Here is a 21,425-nt window from a genome sequence, read left to right as displayed (position 1 = left end):
TAAAGTGTGAGGCTGACTGATGCACTTGACTATCCTAGTGGCATTTCATTTGTATTTTAATAAATAAAGCTTGCCTGTAGATAAGAAAAGTAAAACAGCCACACTGGCCAGTCTTACAGACGAGGCAACAATAACACACACTTTTAATACCAGTTTGCATAGAAACCAGGTGGTAGTGGTGCACACCCTTAATCCCAGCACTAGAAAAGATTATAAAATGGGAGAAGACAGCTCTCAGTCTCAGTCTCATTCTGAGATTCCTGGAACCAGGATCACCATTTCGGACTGAGATAGAGTTAAGAGGCAGTGGCTGGCTGTTTTGTTTTTCTGGTCTTCAGGTTGAACCCCAATTTCTGTCTCTGAGTTTTGTTTTTCTGTTTTGTTTTGTTTTGTTTTTATGGTTTTTCAAGACAGGGATTCTCTGTGTACTTTGTCTGTCCTGGAATGCACTCATAGAGCAGCTTGGCCTTGAACTCACAGAGATCCACCTCCCTCTGCCTCCTAAGTGCTAGGATTAAGGGCAGGCACACCACACCTGCCTCTGAACTTTTATTCAGCAGGCTTAAACACTATCCTATTATCTAGCCCACACTGAGTTGTTATCTACAAGGATATTGAGAAAAACAAAACAACAAGCCAGGCACAGGGTGCAAGCCTTTAATCCCAGTGCTCAAGGCTAGCCTGGTCAGCAAGGACCAAGTAGTAACTCATTGTCTTAAAAATAAATAAGTAAAATAAAAAGCTAAAATCAAAGCAAGAACAAAAATGTAGGAGTACTTGGCTTCCATTAGTTCATATGCATGACATTTACTGACTCAGACAGTTTAGTGGTATACTGTGGACAGGAATATCAAGTACCCATCCAACCCCAGTGCTCTAACAGTGAAACAGGGCTGACAGCTAGTGGTGCTCCCCACTGTCTGCTCTGAGCCACCTCTGCTTGTCTTTTCAGTTTAGCGATTCAGAATCACCAAGAACTCTCCAGTGGGCTGTTAGAAATTCAGGCAAGAAGTCTAGACTCTCAACAGTCTGATTTAAAATCTTGAGCCTAAGCTAAAATGAATATGGATGGGCTGATATTTTCTCTATAGAACGTATTTCACACAGAGTTTCATTTGGAAAGCAAGGCTTTGTCATGACATGGTCTTTCAATCAATACATGAAATTTAAGTTGAGAAAAGAAGCACATATTTTCAGCATTTAAAGAGAAGCGTCATCTAGTTTTCTAGAGGTTCTTGGAATAGCTGGTAATAACTGGAGCGTTATTAAACACATCTCAGGCTCTCAGTATTCTGAATGCTAATTCACTTGTGCCTTAATCACTGAAACATACATTTATAACAGTCAAATGCTCATTCTATTTATTTTTACACAATGAATTATCATCCTTTTGTTCCTTAAGTTACAATTGTGTGTGTGTACACCTATGCAGAGGTCAGGCGACAATTGCCAGGAGTCAGTTCTCTCCTGCCCTCCGTGCTTCCTGGGATTGAACTTGGCTTTTCAGGTTGCACACTGAGCCATTACTTTGCCCTTTCATTATCTTTTATAGATAAAATATGGTCTATTTACAAAATAAAAATTTGAAGTTGTTTTAGTTCAACTTACTTCCCCTTAGAAGTAGTACCAGCAGATATTCAAACCAAGGAATAAACAATGGAAATGTCATTATAAGGGATATTATCATAGCTGTAGCTTCTTGTTTTATGGAGAAATATTGTTAAGTTTTTTCTTCCCTTCAACAAGTCTGAATCACATGTTACTATATATGACTATATATAGTTAACCCTGAGAATTTTTGCACACATAGTCATATATTTTGCAAGCAAGATGCTTCTATAGCTCTTAATGGAGGTCAAATATTATATATGCATATGCATACATTTAAAAAAAAACTATACCAAAATCTATTCTGCAAAAATAAAATGCCTATCAAAAGAGAAAAAGCTTCTGAGAACTATACTCTGAAGATTCAACAACAAAATTGAAGTCACAGTACCAGCAAGAAAAGCACCTTTTCCGAGTCTCTCAGAAAAATGCAAATAATAGAATTTTAAAGTGAGGTTAGCCCGAGGACACATGCTGAAGTTAATTCCTTACCAACAAGGTCTTAGTTGGGATTTAACAGACTCAATTCAAATTCTAGTAATTTAAAATAGGAATTAGACGATAACCTTTGTACCATTTAAAACCCTTTAAGTTAAACTCAGAGCACTGTGCCCAGCACACAGTGGTTAGGTTCACCTTTGAAATGGCCATCATTTTTACACCCTACTGCAACTGTCCAGGGAAAGATGACACTGCAGTAGTCACCAGCATTAAACAAAGACACATAGCGACATTCTTCCATTGGAGATGACAGCAGGAAACATTTCAAAACTTTAATGATGTTTGCGGCTCAGGATAAATAAAACTAGTTTGTTCACTTAAGAGATTTTTATACTTTTTTTTCTCAACAAATATTTATTGAGAAAGCTTTGAAAATCCTTCTATAACCTAGACAGACCATTTATTTAAAGCTAAGAGTCATAATTTAAAGCTAGGGGCCATGTTGTAAATGGAAGAACAGAAACATCTCAGATAGTAATAAAACTTATATAATAAACTAAACTCAAAGGAGTTTAGAGAATTACGCGCTGGGAAAATTCAGATTTGAGAATATAGACAAACATTAAACCCAAAATTCAGTACCCAATCACCACAGCAGATGAAATGTCCCTGACTGCATGTGAGCCCATATTGGCTTCAGAATAATCCCTATTAAAACGGCCTATTCTCGGAATCACCTCACACAAATCATTATTTGGAGTTCTGTCTTGTTCCTTCGGTTTGTATTCTTCTGTCAAACATTTTCTCTAATTATGATTCTAAGACTATAATTCCAGTGATGTTTATAGTTTAAGATGTTTTGAATTCAAAATGTTTTAATCAGAAATGATTGGCTGGCAGTGTTAGGTGATTAATAGCATTATCTTAAAAACATCACCCAATGGAAAGTAATTCTAGCAAATATCTAATATTAAAAAAAACAATTTACAAAAACAAATCCTTCACTTAGTAAAAGATACATTCACATTTTGATGGATGAGTATGTTTTGTGACTGTGAGATGAATGGGGAGATAAATCGCCAAAAAATGTCAAAGTCAATTATGATTTCAGCATTAAACCAACAGTTGGATTTCTTTTTTTTTTTTCTTTTTTATTTATTTATTTTTTTTGTTTTGTTTTTCGAGACAGGGTTTCTCTGCAGCTTTAGAGTCTGTCCTGGAGCTACCTCTTGTAGACCAGGCTGGTCTTGAACTCACAGAGATCTGCCTGCCTCTGCCTCCCGAATGCTGGGGGATTAAAGGCGGGCACCACTACCGCCTGGCTAACAGTTGGATTTCTTACAAGTCCAACAAGAACTACATATAGCAATGTATTTACATATCATGCCTGCTAATCGCCTAAACTTCAAATACATTACACTGTAAAGTAGAAAGTAAGCAAAGTTATTTTGTTTAAGGTTACTATCAAATATTCTACTATTGCGAGTGCTGTGGAAGAATAATGCAAACATTTTTGCCATTTATTTATTTTTATTGCTTTTTTAAATTGATTTTTATTATAAAAATTTTATGTAAAGATTTTATAAAAATGGGAAATTTAGAAAAACATTCTGGAACGATAATTTTTATAATTATCTGGTGCAGGAGATTGTTTGTATTCTGCCAATCATGTTTTAAATAAATGCTGATTGGCCAGGCAGTAAGTATAGGTGGGTCAACCAGACAGGAAGTAGAGGCAGGGTGATGAGAACAGGAGAATGCTAGGAAGGAGGAAGCCCATTCCTCCCATTCCTGCCCAGACCACCAAGAAGCAAGATGTAATCTACCCGGCTGAAAAAGGTAGCGAGCCATGTGGCTAACATAGATAAGAACAACGGGTTAATATAAGCTACAAGAGCTAATAAGTACCCTCAGCTAATAAGCCAATCAGTTTTATAACTCATGGAGATCTCTGTGTGATTTTCTTTGGGACTTGCCAGCTGCGGGGTTCTGGGCAGGACAGAAACCCCAACAAGGCGGCCCTCGTGTTATAGAATGGCAGGCCCCTCATGTTACAATTATCAACCTTTTGAACAAAATAAATGAGCATTTACTGATCAAATATGATGCAGCAATAATCTGGCTAACTTAAAGCTTTGGATCCTTCTCTACTCTAGCAGTACAGAATTTAGGCTTTAAGCAACTTAATTCCCTGCCTCACTTTCCTCACGTCACAAGTGAAAACAATCATACCTACCACTCAGAGATGATTTGGTGATGGGGGGTCTAGATAAGCATCTGATAATTGTGTTAGTTTGAGTGAGAACGACCTGCATTGGCTCTTATATTTCAATGATTAGTCCCCAGTTGGTGAAACTGTTTGGGAAGGACTGGGGGTGTTGTTGCGGGAGCTCCTTCTGCTCCTTCAGCCAATAGCCGCTGAGATACCAGCCCATTGGGGTGTGGTCTCTCTTTTTAAAAATGCGGCCACTTCCCTCCGCTCGCTCTCTGGCTTCCAGCTCCGCTTCGGACGACTAGGCTCCCTTCCTGATTGCGCAGAGGGCTGTTGTCTGGGACGGTGATCTGTAAGTTTTTTCCCCTTTAAATAAATAACCATTCTATTAATCATAATTCCAAACTGGTGTGGGATTGTTTGTGATTTACACCATCATCTGGCGCCCAACGTTTGGTTTTAGGACCCCTCCTTTCCCGGCTCGGCTGCCTGCCGCCAGCGCGGCTTGGCGCGAGCCCTCCCTCCCTCAGCGGAGGCCTGTGCCTTGTGCGTGGAGACAGCGTTTAATGTAAATTACACACAGTGGCTTTTCTTGCTGAAATTCTTTATATTTTCTCTTTACACACCTCAGATTGACTCCAAGTCCCCACGCACCCTATCGTTTGCCTCCCCACGTGGATTTAAACTCCACAGGCCGGATTTAAACTCCACAGGCCGGCACAGTCTCTGCCCGCCTGGCCTACTCTTTTCTGAGACGCTTTTAAATCTCCCTTGCAAGTGCAGCGCTTGGGTGGCGCAAACCAGTTTGCAGGCGGTTGCCGAAAAACTGCAACCCCTCAGGGCGACTCTGTCACGTGGAGGCCATACACAGCTGCGGCTTCCAGGTTGCTCTTCTTTTCCCTTGGATTCTGGGTTTCTAGTTCTGTGTGTGGAATTGATTTAATTCCATTTTCTTTGTTGAGCAACTCGCATTTCCCAGTTTTTAACAAATACTTAGGCGGACACTGAAACAGGACCCCGTTTTAATCAACTTTGCAGTGGTTCTAGTCGCGACTCTGCAACAGCACCACCGGCTGGATAATAGGTAATATGGCAGTTTTCGTTTCCAACGCAAATTTTACTGTTTTGTTTATTAATACATTGGACTATATCATGCAAGGTTTATATGATTATGGGGATACCTTAATTTGCTTGTTACTAGGTTTCAGTTTTATTTTCCATATTCTATCATTAAGGAAGAATAAGGCACTTGTAAGAACGATACAATCTCTACGGACTAATAATGAACAACTAGTAGAAAGGATTAAAATTATTGAAAATCAGAGGTTATCTGAACAAGTGGATACTATGATAGACAAAATTGACTCCATATCCAAGGGTACTAGGAAGTTACCTGAAAGGGTTCAGGCTGTTGAATTTGATGTTCAGACGTTATCACAAAGTTTTGATAAGGTAACAGACAGAATGTACCTCCAAGATGGGAATCTACATGATATACAAGAAAAGTTTAAAGAGGATATATTATCTTTGAAGGAAAAAATTAAAACTTTGGAAACACAAGTACAGAATAGAGACCAAAAATTTGATACCTTAGTGAAATCACTAGAAACACATACAGGTCAGGAGATTCAGGATTTAAGAGAGATGATGATAAAAAGATTCGAAAAGATTGAAGAACTTATTGGAGCTGGTGAACAGAGTAAGGAGGCACAAGGACAGGCTACAATGCCACCACCAGCTATTAGAACTGGCTTACCCAGGGTTTTAGCGACATACCCTGTAATTAATTCTGACAAAGCATCAACTTCCAAAGGCTCAAAGGGAGTCAAAGATGCTAGATGGAAGCCAATAGAACTGAATGATCTAAAAGAAATTAAGCAGGCTGTTGTTAATTATGGCTTGCATTCTGCATTTGTTAAGGAAATGATAAAGACTTGGGCCTCTAATGTCAGAGCTACCCCCCATGATTTCTCTCAGTTAGTGTCTGCAGTTTTAGATGATGGACCTTCCTTGATGTTTGGAATTTATTTCAGAGAAGAATCCAAACATATGGAACAGCAAGGAAGAGCAAAAGGTGTGGAGGTTTCCCAAGATCAAATTCTTGGTGTAGGAGCATATGCTGATCCACAGGTCCAAGCTCTTTACGACGAAGAAGTATTATGTCTATGTCACCAAGCAGCCTTAAATGCTTGGAATAGAATACAAGATCCAGCGAAAAGGGTCGAATCATATACAAGGATTAGGCAGGGACAGAGAGAACCCTTTATTGACTTTTTGCAAAGATTAATTAAGGCTCTGGACATAGGGGTAACAGACCCAGAAGCTAGACGAATACTTCTTGAATCTCTAGCTTTTGAAAATGCAAATGTAGATTGCAAAAAGATAATTGGGCCTTTAAAGTCTAGATCAGCACCTATGGATGAATGGATTCAGCATACGATGAATGTTGAGACATTTAGCTATAATGATGAATCTTGGGTAGGAGAAGCAATTTCCAAAGCAATGAGGAGACATCAAACTGCCAGGTGTTTTAATTGTGGTAAATTAGGGCATCTGCAAAGGGATTGCAGACAAAGAACTTCTAGGAATAATATCTCTTCTGGGAATGACAAAAATAGGAGACCTCGGCCTTCAGGTATATGTAGGAGATGCGGTAAAGGCCGACATTGGTCCAACGAATGCAGGTCAACAACAGACAGACAAGGAAACCCGATACCATCGGGAAACCCCTTGAGGGGCCTCTCGCAGGCCCCCAAGCCAACAGTGGCCCAGTCATTCCCAGTCACAGTGGAGAACGTGCCTCACCAAGAAAACTAAAAGCTCCAATTTCTGCTGTAAAAAGTAATACTGGTCTAAATAATGAATTACATGTGGAGGACGAGTCAAAAAATCCAGTAGGACAGAGTAAACGTATATTTTGGCAGACTTCTATTAATGATCAAAGACCAAAGCTAAGAGTCTGTATAAATGGCATTTTTATTGAAGGCTTATTAGACACAGGTGCGGATGTAAGTATCATTACTCCAGAATCTTGGCATCCTAATTGGCCTCTTCAAGAGGTAGATGTTCAGTTCCTGGGAATTGGAACCCTGTCTCGTGTAAAACAAAGCACAAGATGGGTCGAATGCATAGGGCCTGAAGGGCAAATAGGAAGACTAAGGCCATATATAGCCAATATTGCGATAAATTTATGGGGCCGTGACCTGCTACAACAATGGAATACCCAGATTAACATTCCTGCAGTCTCAGGAACTCATAATTCTGGGAAGGATGTAATAAAGTACCATGCACAAAGGTCACCAGCCATTCAGGCTGTACAAGAACATAAAGCAACTAACAAACCTTTAGAGGTACCAATAGCCCTACCTTTAAAATGGCTAACTGAGAAGCCAATATGGGTTAAACAATGGCCTTTAGCTGAAGATAAATTACAGGCATTGGAACAGCTGGTACAAGAGCAACTAGATGCTCACCATATTGAGGAATCAACCAGCCCTTGGAATTCTCCTGTGTTTGTTGTAAAAAAGAAATCTGGTAAATGGAGAATGGTGACAGATCTAAGAGCTGTCAACAAGGTAATTCAACCTATGGGCCCACTACAATCTGGAATTCCTTTGCCTTCTCTATTACCAAAAGGATGGCCTCTTATAGTTATTGATTTGAAAGATTGTTTTTTCACTATACCTTTACAAGAAAAGGATAGAGAAAAATTTGCCTTCACAGTGCCTACTTATAATAATTCTCAGCCTACTAAGAGATATCAATGGACTGTCCTCCCACAGGGAATGCTCAATAGTCCCACATTGTGCCAATATTTTGTAAGTAAACCATTGGAAATAATTCGTAAACAATTTCCCAAGTCAATAATTTATCATTATATGGATGACATTTTGTTATCTGATTCAAATAAAGATACTTTAGAAAGGATGTTTGAAGAAGTAAAGAAAGTCTTGCCTAAATGGGGATTACAAATTGCCCCTGAAAAAATTCAAAGAGGAAATTCTATTAATTACCTAGGTTACAGAATAGGGTTAGAGAAAATTAAAACGCAAAAGGCACAAATTAGGAGAGACAGGTTACAGACTCTTAATGACTTCCAAAGATTGTTAGGAGACATTTCCAGTCTACGACCAGCTGTTGGGATAACACCTGATCTAATAGTTCATTTAAACAAAACCTTAGATGGTGATAAAGATTTGAATAGTCCCAGAAAACTGACAGCTGAAGCAGAAAAGGAACTGACAATGATTGAGGAAAAATTACAGGAGGCACATGTGGATAGGGTGAACCCAAATCTTAGCTGCATCCTAGTCATATTGCCTTCCAGAATTTCTCCTACAGGGATTTTAATGCAGAGGGAAGATACTATTTTAGAGTGGATATTTATGCCTAATAAACCAAGTAAAAAATTAAAAACTTATGTGGAAAAAGTCTCTGAATTAATTATAAAAGGTAAGCTGAGACTTCGTCAACTAGCAGGTATAGACCCAGCAGAAATTATAGTGCCTTTTACTTCTGAGGAAATAAAAAAGTTATGGGAAGACAATGAACCATGGCAAAGAGCTTGTGCTAATTTTTTGGGAGAAATTAATAGCAACTATCCCAAAAGTGATAGACTTAACCTCATAAAGAGAACTTCTTGGATTCTTCCTAGAATTGTACGTGATGCTCCAATAACTGGAGCCCGTACGTTTTATACTGATGCGAACAAATCAGGGAAAGCTGGTTACAAGTCAGATGAATTGAGTAAGGTGGAACAAAGCCCTTATAATTCTGTCCAAAAGGCAGAATTATATGCCATTCTTATGGTGCTAAGGGACTTTAAAGAACCTCTTAATATAGTTACAGATTCACAATATGCAGAAAGAGTTATCTTGCATATTGAAACTGCTGAATTTATTCCAGATGACACAGAGTTGACTTCATTGTTTATCCGGGTACAAGATATAATTAGGAATAGGCTTTGTCCAATGTACATAACACACATCCGGTCCCATACGGGTCTGCCTGGTCCTCTAGCACAAGGTAATGCAGAGATTGATCAATTATTGATTGGAAGTGTGTTGAAGGCCTCAGAATTTCATAAAAAGCATCATGTCAATAGTAAAGGCCTAAAGAAAGAATTTTCCATTACATGGCAACAAGCTAAGGACATTATAAAGAGATGTCCTACTTGTTCTTTCTATAATCAAACACCATTGCCTGCAGGGAGTAACCCAAAGGGTACTCAAAGGAATGAAATCTGGCAGATGGATGTGTTTCACTTTATGGAATTTGGTAAATTAAAATATGTACACCACACCATAGACACATATTCAGGTTTTCAATGGGCTACTGCCCTGAGCTCAGAAAAGGCCGATTCAGTAATCACACATTTATTAGAAGTTATGGCCATCATGGGTATACCTGCACAAATAAAGACAGACAATGGTCCAGCATATGTATCTAAGAAAATGAAACGCTTTTTTGATTATTATAATATAAAACACATTACAGGTATACCAAATAATCCTACAGGTCAGGCAGTTATAGAAAGATCAAATCGTACTATAAAGGATATGCTGAACAAACAAAAAGGGACGGAAAATACCCCCAGAAATAGATTGCATAATGCTTTATTAACCTTGAATTTTCTTAACGCTAATGAGAAAGGAACAACAGCGGCAGAAAGACATTGGATAATGGAAAAGTCTGCTGAACTAAATCAACCAATTTATTTCAAAGATGTGCTGACCTCTCAATGGAAGCCAGGAGATGTGCTGCGTTGGGGAAGGGGTTTTGCTCTTGTCTCCACAGGAGAGGAAAAATTGTGGATACCATCAAAATTAATAAAGGTTCGGTTTGAAGAGGAGAAGCCCCTTGGAAAAGAAAAATAATTCATTCACAAGGATGATGATCATACTGATGGTAAGAAAAGCATATAGGTTGGGGGCAGGGTTCTTTTCTTATCTCCACAGGAAACCACTCATCTTCAAAGAACTTAAGGGACCCTGGATATTTAAATACTGATGGATGGACACTAGTTACAACCTAATATGGATCAACACAGAACCTGAATAGGTTTAGTAAGTATAAAACATTTTTTAAATATATATATATATATATACATTACTATGCTTTTATTTATATGTATATAGAGCTGGTTTTGGAGTTGGACTATGGCTCAGTCCCTCTTCAATTCCAAGCCTGTTGATAAGAGATAGCTCAGAGATTCTGTCTCAGGTCAGGAGTCATGAAATGGGACAGAATAATAATAGTAATAATGATGATGATGATGATGATACTTGATAAATTTTCTTTGCCTATCCTCATATCTGTGTCTGTCTTTATTATACCTTCCATCGAATATATATGTCTGTATATGTCTTTGTAGATAATGTTTACCTTTCCTGTAACAAACAACAAATTTTCCTTCAGTAATCTTTGAAGTTTCCAGGATGAAGATGGGGCCCCACAACATCAATTTCACCTGGTTACTATGACGTCATGTTTTTAATAGCGATAAAATTAGACCTTTTTTTTTGGTTTTTTTTTGGTACCAACTACACAAGACAGTTTCAAATGGTGTACAATTTTGACAACACTCTGGCCGGACCTCCTCAAAACACTCAGAGGCTAGTTACAATTTCCTCGACCAAATGTTATTCTGGGAATTTTACCATCATTTGCTTTCATGGGACCCCCCTGAGAAGAACGTCGCCCCCATGTCAGCTAGAAGCAATCTTAGAGGACGACGCCCCCTCTCCCAACAGAGTTTGCCCTCTGGTTTAGGGACATCATTTAGTAGTTGGTATAGGGTTGAGGGGATGGGGGAGGTATTATATGGACTCAGGGGTGTTTATGAAAAAAAAAAGGGGGGGAATTACCTGGTTTGATGGGATGATTGGTATTTGTGAATTATTGTTATTAGAAAATTGCATTGGTGTTGATTCTTGTATATTGAACATTGTATGAGAGTATGCTTCTAACTCTGTTTAAAACAATTGTCATATTGAGATATTTATCATATTGCAATGTACATTTCTACCTCTGATATTATTTGTATAATGACATTGTTTACATTTGGGGATATTGTCCTCATTTATTGCACAGTTGTTTATTGTCTTAGTCTTTAAGTTAGATAGGTATTAAGAATTATATAGATCAGTAGTCATCTATGTTTGTCATTTATAATTAGACTAATCAGGTTCGTTAGATAAATAGAGATTATACTCAGAATAGATAGATAATCTTCAACCTCTTCAAAGAGCTGTAGAAAATGGCCTTTAATTTAACTCAGAGTTCCATGGTAGACAAATAATTTGGTAGTGAGACACAATTGCTCCTGGCAACACCAATCTATTCCCGAGAGAATGTTGAGCACCAAAGACACTCCACGTGGAGGCTTTCTTCTTGGCAGACCTGGCCTTTGGGCAAAGAAATGCCCATACCTCAACCACTGACAGATACAGAGCATCCATAAATGGATAAAACAGGACTGCCATATCCTGCCAAGACAGGGTAAGATAGTTCTGAAAAGTTTCTTGCCTTTGAAAATGGTATGTCAGTTACGTTAGGCCTTAGCCAAAGTTGGTTGCTTCAACGCTGCAAACGTGACTTTGGGTGATTGTCCAGGTAGCTAGTTGTCTCTGTGATTTGTTGCATGTTTTAGAAGTGGTTTGAACACACTTCCTAATTACTCAGGTAACATTATTTTCCTTCTCAGATCTTCGATGGGGTTGAAGACTATATAAATGTAGTTACTTTCCTCTCATGACTTGGCCAAGTTATTTATTATACAAGACTTAAGCTAGTTGGAATAGGATATTTGTGCTTATTGTATATAATTTCATAGTAGGTTTAGAACTCTCTTACTTAAACAAAAGGGGGAGGTGTTGCGGGAGCTCCTTCTGCTCCTTCAGCCAATAGCCGCTGAGATACCAGCCCATTGGGGCGTGGTCTCTCTTTTTAAAAATGCGGCCACTTCCCTCCGCTCGCTCTCTGGCTTCCAGCTCCGCTTCGGACGACTAGGCTCCCTTCCTGATTGCGCAGAGGGCTGTTGTCTGGGACGGTGATCTGTAAGTTTTTTCCCCTTTAAATAAATAACCATTCTATTAATCATAATTCCAAACTGGTGTGGGATTGTTTGTGATTTACACCATCAGGGTGTGGCCTTGTTGATGGACGCTTGCCACTGTCCATTTCCAGTTAGCCCTCTCTGTTTCTTAAATATGGATAAAAATGAAAGCTTTCAGCTAGTGCCCCAGTACCATGCCTGTCTGCCTGCTGCCATGTTCCCTGCCATGATAGTCATAGCCTCTAACCCTCTGGGACTATGTACCCCCAAATTAAAATTGCTTTCTTTTATAAGTTGTCTTGGTTAAGGTGTCTTATCCCAGCAATGGAAGAATGCCTAAGACAATTATGAAGTACCCCAAATTAGTGATTAACTTTTAACAACTTTTCCCCTTAGACATGGGCATACTTACTTTGAGAAAGACTTGTAGATCTTGAGTCTGGGTATGCTGAAGAATGTCTCGCTGCAGATGCTTGAGAACAGCTATGCAGACATACACTTGATAATCAGGGCCAAGGACAACACAAGCAGCAATATAATGGCATATTTCAATCCAATCTAAGTAATTCCAAAAACACTGGGTTATCCATTGCAGGCAAATCTTAAAGAAAAAAAAAAGGGGAAGGAGTTTACTTAAAAGGAATAAAAAGCAGCACTTACCTATTAAAAAGTGGTAACCAGTAACACAAGACACCAATAAAAAGTCTTGTGTTTAATCAAAATAGAGAAGCATTCTACCAGTGGCCTTAAAAACCTGCTTGTTTGCTGCATGGGTAAAAAGATTCGTGGACTCCTGATTTGGGAGCTGAGGACCTGATGAGGTCTGAACTGCTCATGCTCCTACTGCGACATGGCTTCTTCTGACATACTGTCCTCCTCTTTCCCCAAACGCCAGTCACTCTCTGCTAACAAGTGCTAAGAGGCTACCCGAGTTCAGAGATGTTCATTGTTTCCCCATCCCACCTGTAATCACAGGTGTATAATTATGCAGATGACGGGCTGCGAAATCGTAAATGCAAATGGACTCTTGCTGAATCAGAGAACAATTTAAAACAAACAGAACCAAAGAGCATATGAGCTGGGAGCTAACATAGAGAATAGTTCCAAAATGAGACTTTTACAAAAAGGCTTCCTTTTCAAGTCTTTAATCGGTATATTATTGTTATGTATTAACTACCCCAACCTCCCCTCAAAAAAAAAAAAAAAATCAGCAAAGGCACCGCCTTAGAATGTGATCTTACTTGGGGGTAAGGTCATCATGAAGGTAGTCAACTTCAAATGAATATCAGGGTAAGTCCTGACCTAGTGTTCCCTGTATTCTTTTGGAAGAGGAATGTGCACAAAAAGATAGACATGTCGCAAGGGAAGACACACACAGAGAACAGCATGGTTGGGTGTAGGAAGGATCTGAGAGATTCAGGTTCAAGGCCCTGGGTTCCTCCAATGACTAGGGTTAAGCGAGGAGCTTGGGAGGAAAAAGAAGCAGAAATGGTGGCTTATCTCAACTTGACATAAGTATTAAGTATACAGATAGATGTGTTCTTTTTGTTCTATCACTTTGTCGATTAAAAACTTCATTATTAAATCTAAAGGGTGCTTTTCTTCTTATTTTTTAGCATGCTGATCTGCTTTCCTATAGCTAACATGTATTAATTAGTCTGCTAGGCCTACCATAACAAAGAAGCAGAAACTAAGCAGCGAAAACAAGTAATCTTATTCATGGAAAGTCTAGATCACAGTTTCTTTTTTTTCTGGGACTGGTTTCTTTGGAGCCTTCTTTCTCTTCCTGTTGTATAAACAGATGATGCTCTTCTCCCTGTCAAACACATGATGACCCTCTGTAGATGTTTTGTCACAAATCTCTTTTTACTAGGGTCCACTCTGATAACATAATATTAGTGTGGCTATTTCTCAGACACCGTATGTGTAATACAGGCATACTGTGAGGTAAAGAAGGTTCTGACATCATCATGTGGTTACTGAGGAAACACAAGTCATCTATACCAGACTGAATCACTGAATTTTTGCTTTCTATATATTATTAATTATGTCAACTTCTGACCTTTGAATTCCAGTTATTAAGATCACATTTTCAAAAATCTCATCCTATGACCATAGTGCCTTTTTAAAGTAATGCTAACCATATGACAAATGAAATTTTAAGTTTTTAATTGCGTTATTATGTATCTGTGTGTTTAAATATCATTCAGAATCATAAAGAAGCAACATCACTCATTCAATGTGTAAACTGTACTCTAGTTTTCCTAAAACAATTGATATCTAACCACACTTAAACTTATGCCAAATGGCATTAACATGCAATATAATATTATTTTATGTGAAGTAAATTATTTCTACTGGTATCTAAATTACATGAAAAATAAAGGAATCAAAAACATTCAAGTCAAAATAATTGATTGCATATATCTATGGAACTGAAATTAAGAATAATTTCTAAATGATCGACTATTTTATTCAAAGACACTATTTCAGCAACTCTTCTGGCCTTGCAGTATTTGTTTTCACTACACACTCACACACACTCACACACACACGGTAAGAAGAAAAAAAATAGCTGAAGAATCAAAGTGGTTTTAAAGCCAGGCATGGTGACATGAAGCTAAAATCTTAGCACTTGGCAGGTTGAGGCTGGAGGATTGCTTTAGACCCTGTCTGAAGTGTTTCTGAGTGATTCAATACAGTGGAGGCATTCACTCCATCACTCCTGAATTTCTCTGTCTGCCATGAGATGAAAGCTCCAAACACATCCTCAAGCACAAAAAGTGATTACAAATATGGTATTTTTGTTACACCTCTGAAGATCTGATTTCGGCGTATAATTTTACAGTTTCAGAAAGTACTGTGTCATAGCACATGAAAGTGCTTTCTGGAGTCTTGGTTTCATAACAAAAGTAAAGGAACAGATGATGATGATAACTGCCAAGTGAAGTGTTGTGCACTCTACACAGGAGGGCCAGTCAAGTTAGCCTGCTCCCTGTGTAATAATCACTGCTATGCAGGATGGTGCCCCCAAGGAAGAGAGATGCACCATTAAAGATACATGGTGCTTTATAAGCCAAGAGTGGGTAGAGAATACAGTAAGATAAATTTTCTAGCAAAGGATAAAACTGTTGGAAAGTTAATTGGAATGCGATTTTACACTGCTTACTTAAAACGAGAATGCAAATTCCATTTCTGCTTCCTTTCCCATTGCAGTTACTCTTAGAAGAAACTCCAATCAGCAAATGCGCTTTCCTAACCACATTTAGTTCGCTGTGCTCAAGTTGAGCCTATTATTTTCACTCTAGAGATCTGCCTATTTCATTTAGCAACCTTCCCACAAGTCTTTCACTAACAAGCCAACCCTCTTGTGCTGAAAAATACACAGCTTCAAAAAGCACTGCTTCTAATTAGATCAAAATGACTAAGCTTTGAAACACAAAATCTATACCTTAATAATGACCTAATCATGAATATCTATTTAGTTACTTATACCTGTTTTTATATTTTATAATTAATAATAAAGCAGTAAATAATCAGCAGTGATAGGCACTTAAGACAAGTGATTAGCTCACACCCAAGAGCTGCTGAAAGGCTTTCTACATTATTAAAAAGAATAATTTCACAGTTCAGAAATAATACCTTATTAAATAAATGCACTGGTCATATACAGGCTTCTTTTATAGTTTTGTTTTGATTGCCTGTTTATCTCTGAGACAGGGCCTCACACTTAACCCAGACTGGCCTAGAACTTATTATGTATCCCACAGGCTGGTCTCAAACTCATGGCAATCCTGCTGCCTCACACTCTCAAAGGGCTATTTTTGTGAATGTGAGCTACCATGCTAGGGTGGTATACAGTTTTATACTGATGAAGGTGTATCAGAATTACACGATATATAGAACTAATAAATGAAGTTTTCTTTTAAAGATTAAATTAATAATACAGGTCCTGAGATATTAATGCTCCCATGATCTTTGGATATTCACTTCTAAATTAAGGAATATATATTAGGAACTAAACATGCTCAGAAGCATTAAGTGGTATATACTCTACCAGTCAACATTAGGACAGCAAATAGAAACTCTCAGGGACAGTGCTCTCAGCACAAACTTTTAGAATATATGAAAGAATCAATTGTTATAAATTATAATAAATATGTTGTGCTTTTTAAACAACTTCCTCCAACAGAGTTAAAATTCTGGGATTCGGTGTTAAAGCAGATGTTTCATACACTAAAGAAAGGCTAAACTTCCATTCCACCTGAATGGAAGTTCATGCTGTTTAAATTTGCTAATAACTTCATAAGCAGAAAAGAGAATGCCTCACATAGGTACACGTGATAATGGTGTGATCTTTCATCAGGGTAGCCAGAGAAGCACATATCCTGTGAAGAAGTGCTATTGTCTAATTAAGAGGGAGCTCGCTCTAGTAAGATAAATGCAAAGGGATGAAAGCACAGTTTACGATGAAGAAAGCTACCCACGTGTATAAAATGGATCCAATAAGCCATCGATTAAGCTATTGCTTACTGTAAAGGACGCTGGCATAATTTTACTTGTTTAACTTCAAATTTGATTAAAAGAAAATGAAATGAACAGAAAAGTTTTTCAAAAGTGATAATGGTTATTTTTTGGCAATATGTAGTTATTATCTACTGAGAAAATGGCTGACTAATTTTTTACCAGTTTGAATATAAAATAATTCATAAAATATTTTTAAAAATATAATATAAATAATATGAAATATAAAACAACTGCAATTTAGACTTATTTTTGACTAACTGGATAATTTAATAAAACAAAAATATAGCATACTAATTAAAAATAGTAGAAAAGAAAAATAAAGTATATAAATAAATAATGTGTGTAAATAAATATAATCTGATTACATTACTTATATATTACACTTAATATATAAGTATATTATACATATATATTATATCGTATTTTAGGGCAAAGAATTTTCTTTATAAAGTTGGAGATGTGGGCGTTGAAGAACTAGAACTCCCCAGCAGATTACCTGGGATGGAGCAAAACCAGACATGTGGAAAGCCGAAAAGACAAGTGGCACCTCAGCCTTCAGTAGCATTTCAATGTAGTGAGTGCTGCAAAAATATATGGGATGGATGCCAGTTTCAATGGTGTCCACAGGAAGGTACCTCTGCATCAAAGAGAAGTGGAAAACAGTAAATACATGGATGGTTTATAACAATCAAGCAGATGCTTAGCTGAGTCTTTCTGCTTAAGCCATGGTTTGCGCTTGCAAATTTACATGGTTGCCATAGATCAGTTGATAGCATGCATGTCTCAAATGCACAAAGCCCCGAGTTTGATATCCAGCACAACATTAGCCAGGTGTGCTGGGTGCAAACTTGTGAACCACAAGTATCAGAAGTTCAAGGTCATCCAAGGATAAACAGTTTGAAGTCAACCAAGGATTTTTGAGACCCTGCTTCAATAAAATGAATTAAAATTTGAAAACAAAATTGATATGGTTTGGTCTTACACTACAACAATTATAAATATGCAAATGTCAGAAAGTTAAACACTTTTTTATTGCTGTAGAGCAATAAACCTCAATAAAGGTAAGGTTATATATCTTTCCAAAACAGAAGAGTAAAGTAGTTTGTAATTCAGGAAACTGCAAAGCCTGTGGATGAGAAGGATTGAAAACATGAATAACAAACATGTGAGTAATGAATTTTACATATTAACCAAGGTACTAATAAGCATGCATATTTAATAGTGCCTGTCTCTGCCAAAGAGCCCATGTTAAAAAGCTCTAGTCAGCTCTTAGGAATGTTTGCCTAGTTCCATTTCATTTGTTGATTTTAACTAATATGGACTTGAGTTAATTAGAACACAAACTGAGAATGCCACGATAAACTCACTTCTTATGTGGGGAAATGTATAATGCTTACTCAAAAGTTTTCCATCACCCGTTTTCATGAAATTATACATACACACACACACACATACATACATACATACATACATACATACATATATACACACATACTAAATCATGCATGAGTATATAATTTGCATATATACAGTGGACATTATAAAAATTTGGCTCTGAAGGTTGGGAATGTCCTGTAATGCAGTGCTCTGACCTAATACACAGGAGGAGCAAAGTTCAATTCTCAGCTTTGATTTAAAAAAATAGTTCTTAGGTGCAATTTATGATTAGTAATGATTGAGAATATTTTACTTGTTATGACTATTAATTCAATATCAACACAGAATCACCACTTATAACAAAAGACAAAAAACTCAAAAGATGTAATTGTGTCAAGAAAACTATATTAATAGCAATTATATCATGCAAAGTTGACACCCAGCCCTGAGATTACATAATTAAGAGCTAGCCAAAAGTAATTTTATGTCTTAACTTTACCTTATATTTTAACTCTTTTTTCCAAAAAATCTTATCTAAATTTTTAAAAATAAAACTTCTTGCTTTTAGATAAAACAAATAAAACTCATAAAATTACATAAGGGTTAAATATGTGGACACAATTTTGGGCCTGTCGCTCTGGTACAGGGATTTAGTTAGGTTTAGGTAATGACGTTTCTGAAATCACGACGCAGCTTTAACAGTGATTTTTCACTTTTTGGCACTTATCACAAATAATTTATTATTCTTTCAAATTACAGAAATTTATAGTTGCAGGAATAAATCAGTGTAAATTCTGTGTGTTTTCTGGCAGGTTCTCTAGGAGATATTGCACATGAAAATGCTTAAATATTGATGAAGACATAGCACATTAAGTGGACATCTCAGGTCACTTTTATATAGAGAACAAGGAGAATACTTTCCATTAGGTAATTCAATATAATGCAGAGTATGAATTAATAGTCATTGATTTACTGCTTGTCAAACACAAAATGTGACTCACTATTTATATAATGAATAAGTCTAACAAACATAAAAGCAAAGGTTAACTTACATGTTTATATGTTCAGTGTAAACTTACTAACAGTCTACAATATGCACAGAGGCAGTTTAAGAATATTCTGGACCTAATTTTCAAACAGCATTGTTCTGTGCTGTGGCAGAAATACCTTTAGAACAAGTCTATGAAGAGATAAAGACAGTAGACATTAATTATGCTGTCAAAGGAAACAAGCCATTATCCTGTAATAGGGTCCCAAAGACAAGACAAGAGTTCTTCTATTCTCATAAATCATACACTGGCAGGAGAGCCTTAAGTCACACGTTTGATAACCAACCAGCTCCGGATACCAAACTTGCCATACATAATACTGACTCAATAACAAGATTCTAACGACTGCACTTGTTATCACAGTGAATTCACTTATAATTAACATCTTGCTTGTCTGTTATTTGCATATCATCACTCTAATCCATAGTAGATGATTTTCATAAAGCCAGCACAATAACAACAGATGGTTCATATGAAAACAAAAAAGGTCCTATGAGCCATCAAACTACAATTTATACTTTCATAATTTGTATATCTTGCTCAACTGTGACACCCCAAAATAATATCAACACTTTCAAATTCAGAGAATGCAAAGACTAATGGCATTCAAGGTCATATAAGTATAGAAACTAGGCAGATTTAAACAAATAAATCAGTAAACCAGTGGCTTATATTAGTATATGATAAGATGTGAAACAAAGATCTTATAACTTTAGAGTATTATATGCCCATGGTTAAAAGATATACACTTAAAAATGGAGCAGAATAGTCTTAGTTTTCGACTTTCATCTTAAGTCATTCTGGTGAATAATTTTATTCATCAAACTATGAAAAACTGAGTTCTGTGCTGAGGAGAGGGTGTCTGAACTGGCCCTATACTATAGCCACTCTGATGAATATCTTGCATACCACCATAGAACCTTCATCTGGCAATGGATGGAGATAGAGACAGAGACCCACATTGGAGCACTGGACTGAGCTCCCAAGGTCCAAATGAGGAGCAGAAGAAGAGAGAACATGAGCAAGGAAGTCAGGGCCGCGAGGGGTGCGCCCACCCACTGTGACGGTCGGGCTGATCTAATGGGAACTCACCAAGGCCAGCTGGAATGGGTCTGATGGAACATGTGATCAAACCGGACTCTCTGGACGTGGCTTACATGGAGGGCTGACTGAGAAGCCAAGGACAATGGCACTGGGTTTTGATTCTACTCCATGTACTGGCTTTGTGGGAACCTAGTCTGTTTGGATGCTCACCTTCCTAGACCTGGATAGAGGGGGGAGGACCTTGGACTTCCCACAGGGCAGGGAACCCTGACTGCTCTTTGGACTGGAGAGGGAGGGGAAGGTGGAATGGGAGGAGGGGGAGGAAAATGGGAGGAGGGGAGGAGGTGAAAATTTGTAATAAGAAGAAGAAGAAAAAGAAAAAGAAAAATGTAGGGATTCTAGGAGAGATCAGAATATGTCATTTATAATTAAAATCTTAGTAAATTTATACTTTCCTCAAAAAATAAATAAATAAAAATAAAAAATAAAAGATTTGAAACTTTCCAATCCAACACAGACTGATCCAATGTAGTTCATACTCCTTATCTGAGTCTCTACAGGCAGAGGATCAGCCAAGCTTTAAAGCAATACTGTTTGTTAATTTGCACAAAATGGAAAGGAATACAGAGAAAATTTAAGGATTTCTCAAAACTTTGAAATTATGATACCATAAAACAAATGTTTCCCCTTTCAGGAGTACAGGAAATGGGAATCTTCAAATGTGTAGAATATTGAAATTCAGATATAAGAAAATGTGTTTTGTATGGCTCATTTTTGCAGTTGGCCCACAAATGGGTTATGGGTGTATCACAATATGCCTGTATTGTAGATGTGTTTAAATCCCATTTAACACTGCAAATTTTTTTCAACACTAAGTTGAACAAATATGAAGCTCATGTCCAGTTGTACTATACAGCAGCTGCCCACCACCCTCCTGCTGGACTGTACCACTTCATCTGAGTAGAGTCATACTAGACAGCCAGTGTCCACCACCCTCCTGCTCAACTGTATCACTTCAGCTGAGTACAGTTATACTACACAGCACATGTCCACCATCCTCCTGCTGGACTGTACCACTCCATCTGAGTACGGTTATACTAGACAGGCAGTG

The 21,425-nt window shown here is 37.5% G+C and overlaps 1 protein-coding gene across 3 annotated transcripts in view; it reads right to left on the bottom strand.

The window, feature by feature from the left end:
• Window positions 1-21,425, bottom strand: part of Tbc1d32 (TBC1 domain family member 32) — a 213,303-nt gene that overhangs the window by 9,505 nt on the left and 182,373 nt on the right. For 2 of the 3 annotated variants that reach the window (XM_038339834.1, XM_038339835.2), the window contains exons 31-32: window positions 17,341-17,481; window positions 12,730-12,918 (exon numbers count right to left, since the gene is read on the bottom strand). In XM_038339834.1, coding sequence (XP_038195762.1) covers window positions 12,730-12,918; window positions 17,341-17,481 — 330 coding nt within the window. Of the gene's footprint in view, window positions 1-12,729; window positions 12,919-17,340; window positions 17,482-21,425 lie in introns of those variants that run through there. The other variant, XR_005286571.2, reaches the window with a different exon arrangement.

This window comes from Arvicola amphibius, chromosome 8 (assembly GCF_903992535.2).
Source record: "Arvicola amphibius chromosome 8, mArvAmp1.2, whole genome shotgun sequence".
In the NCBI taxonomy this organism is placed as follows: Eukaryota; Metazoa; Chordata; class Mammalia; order Rodentia; family Cricetidae; genus Arvicola; species Arvicola amphibius.
This window is presented reverse-complemented; position numbering and strand designations above follow the sequence as displayed.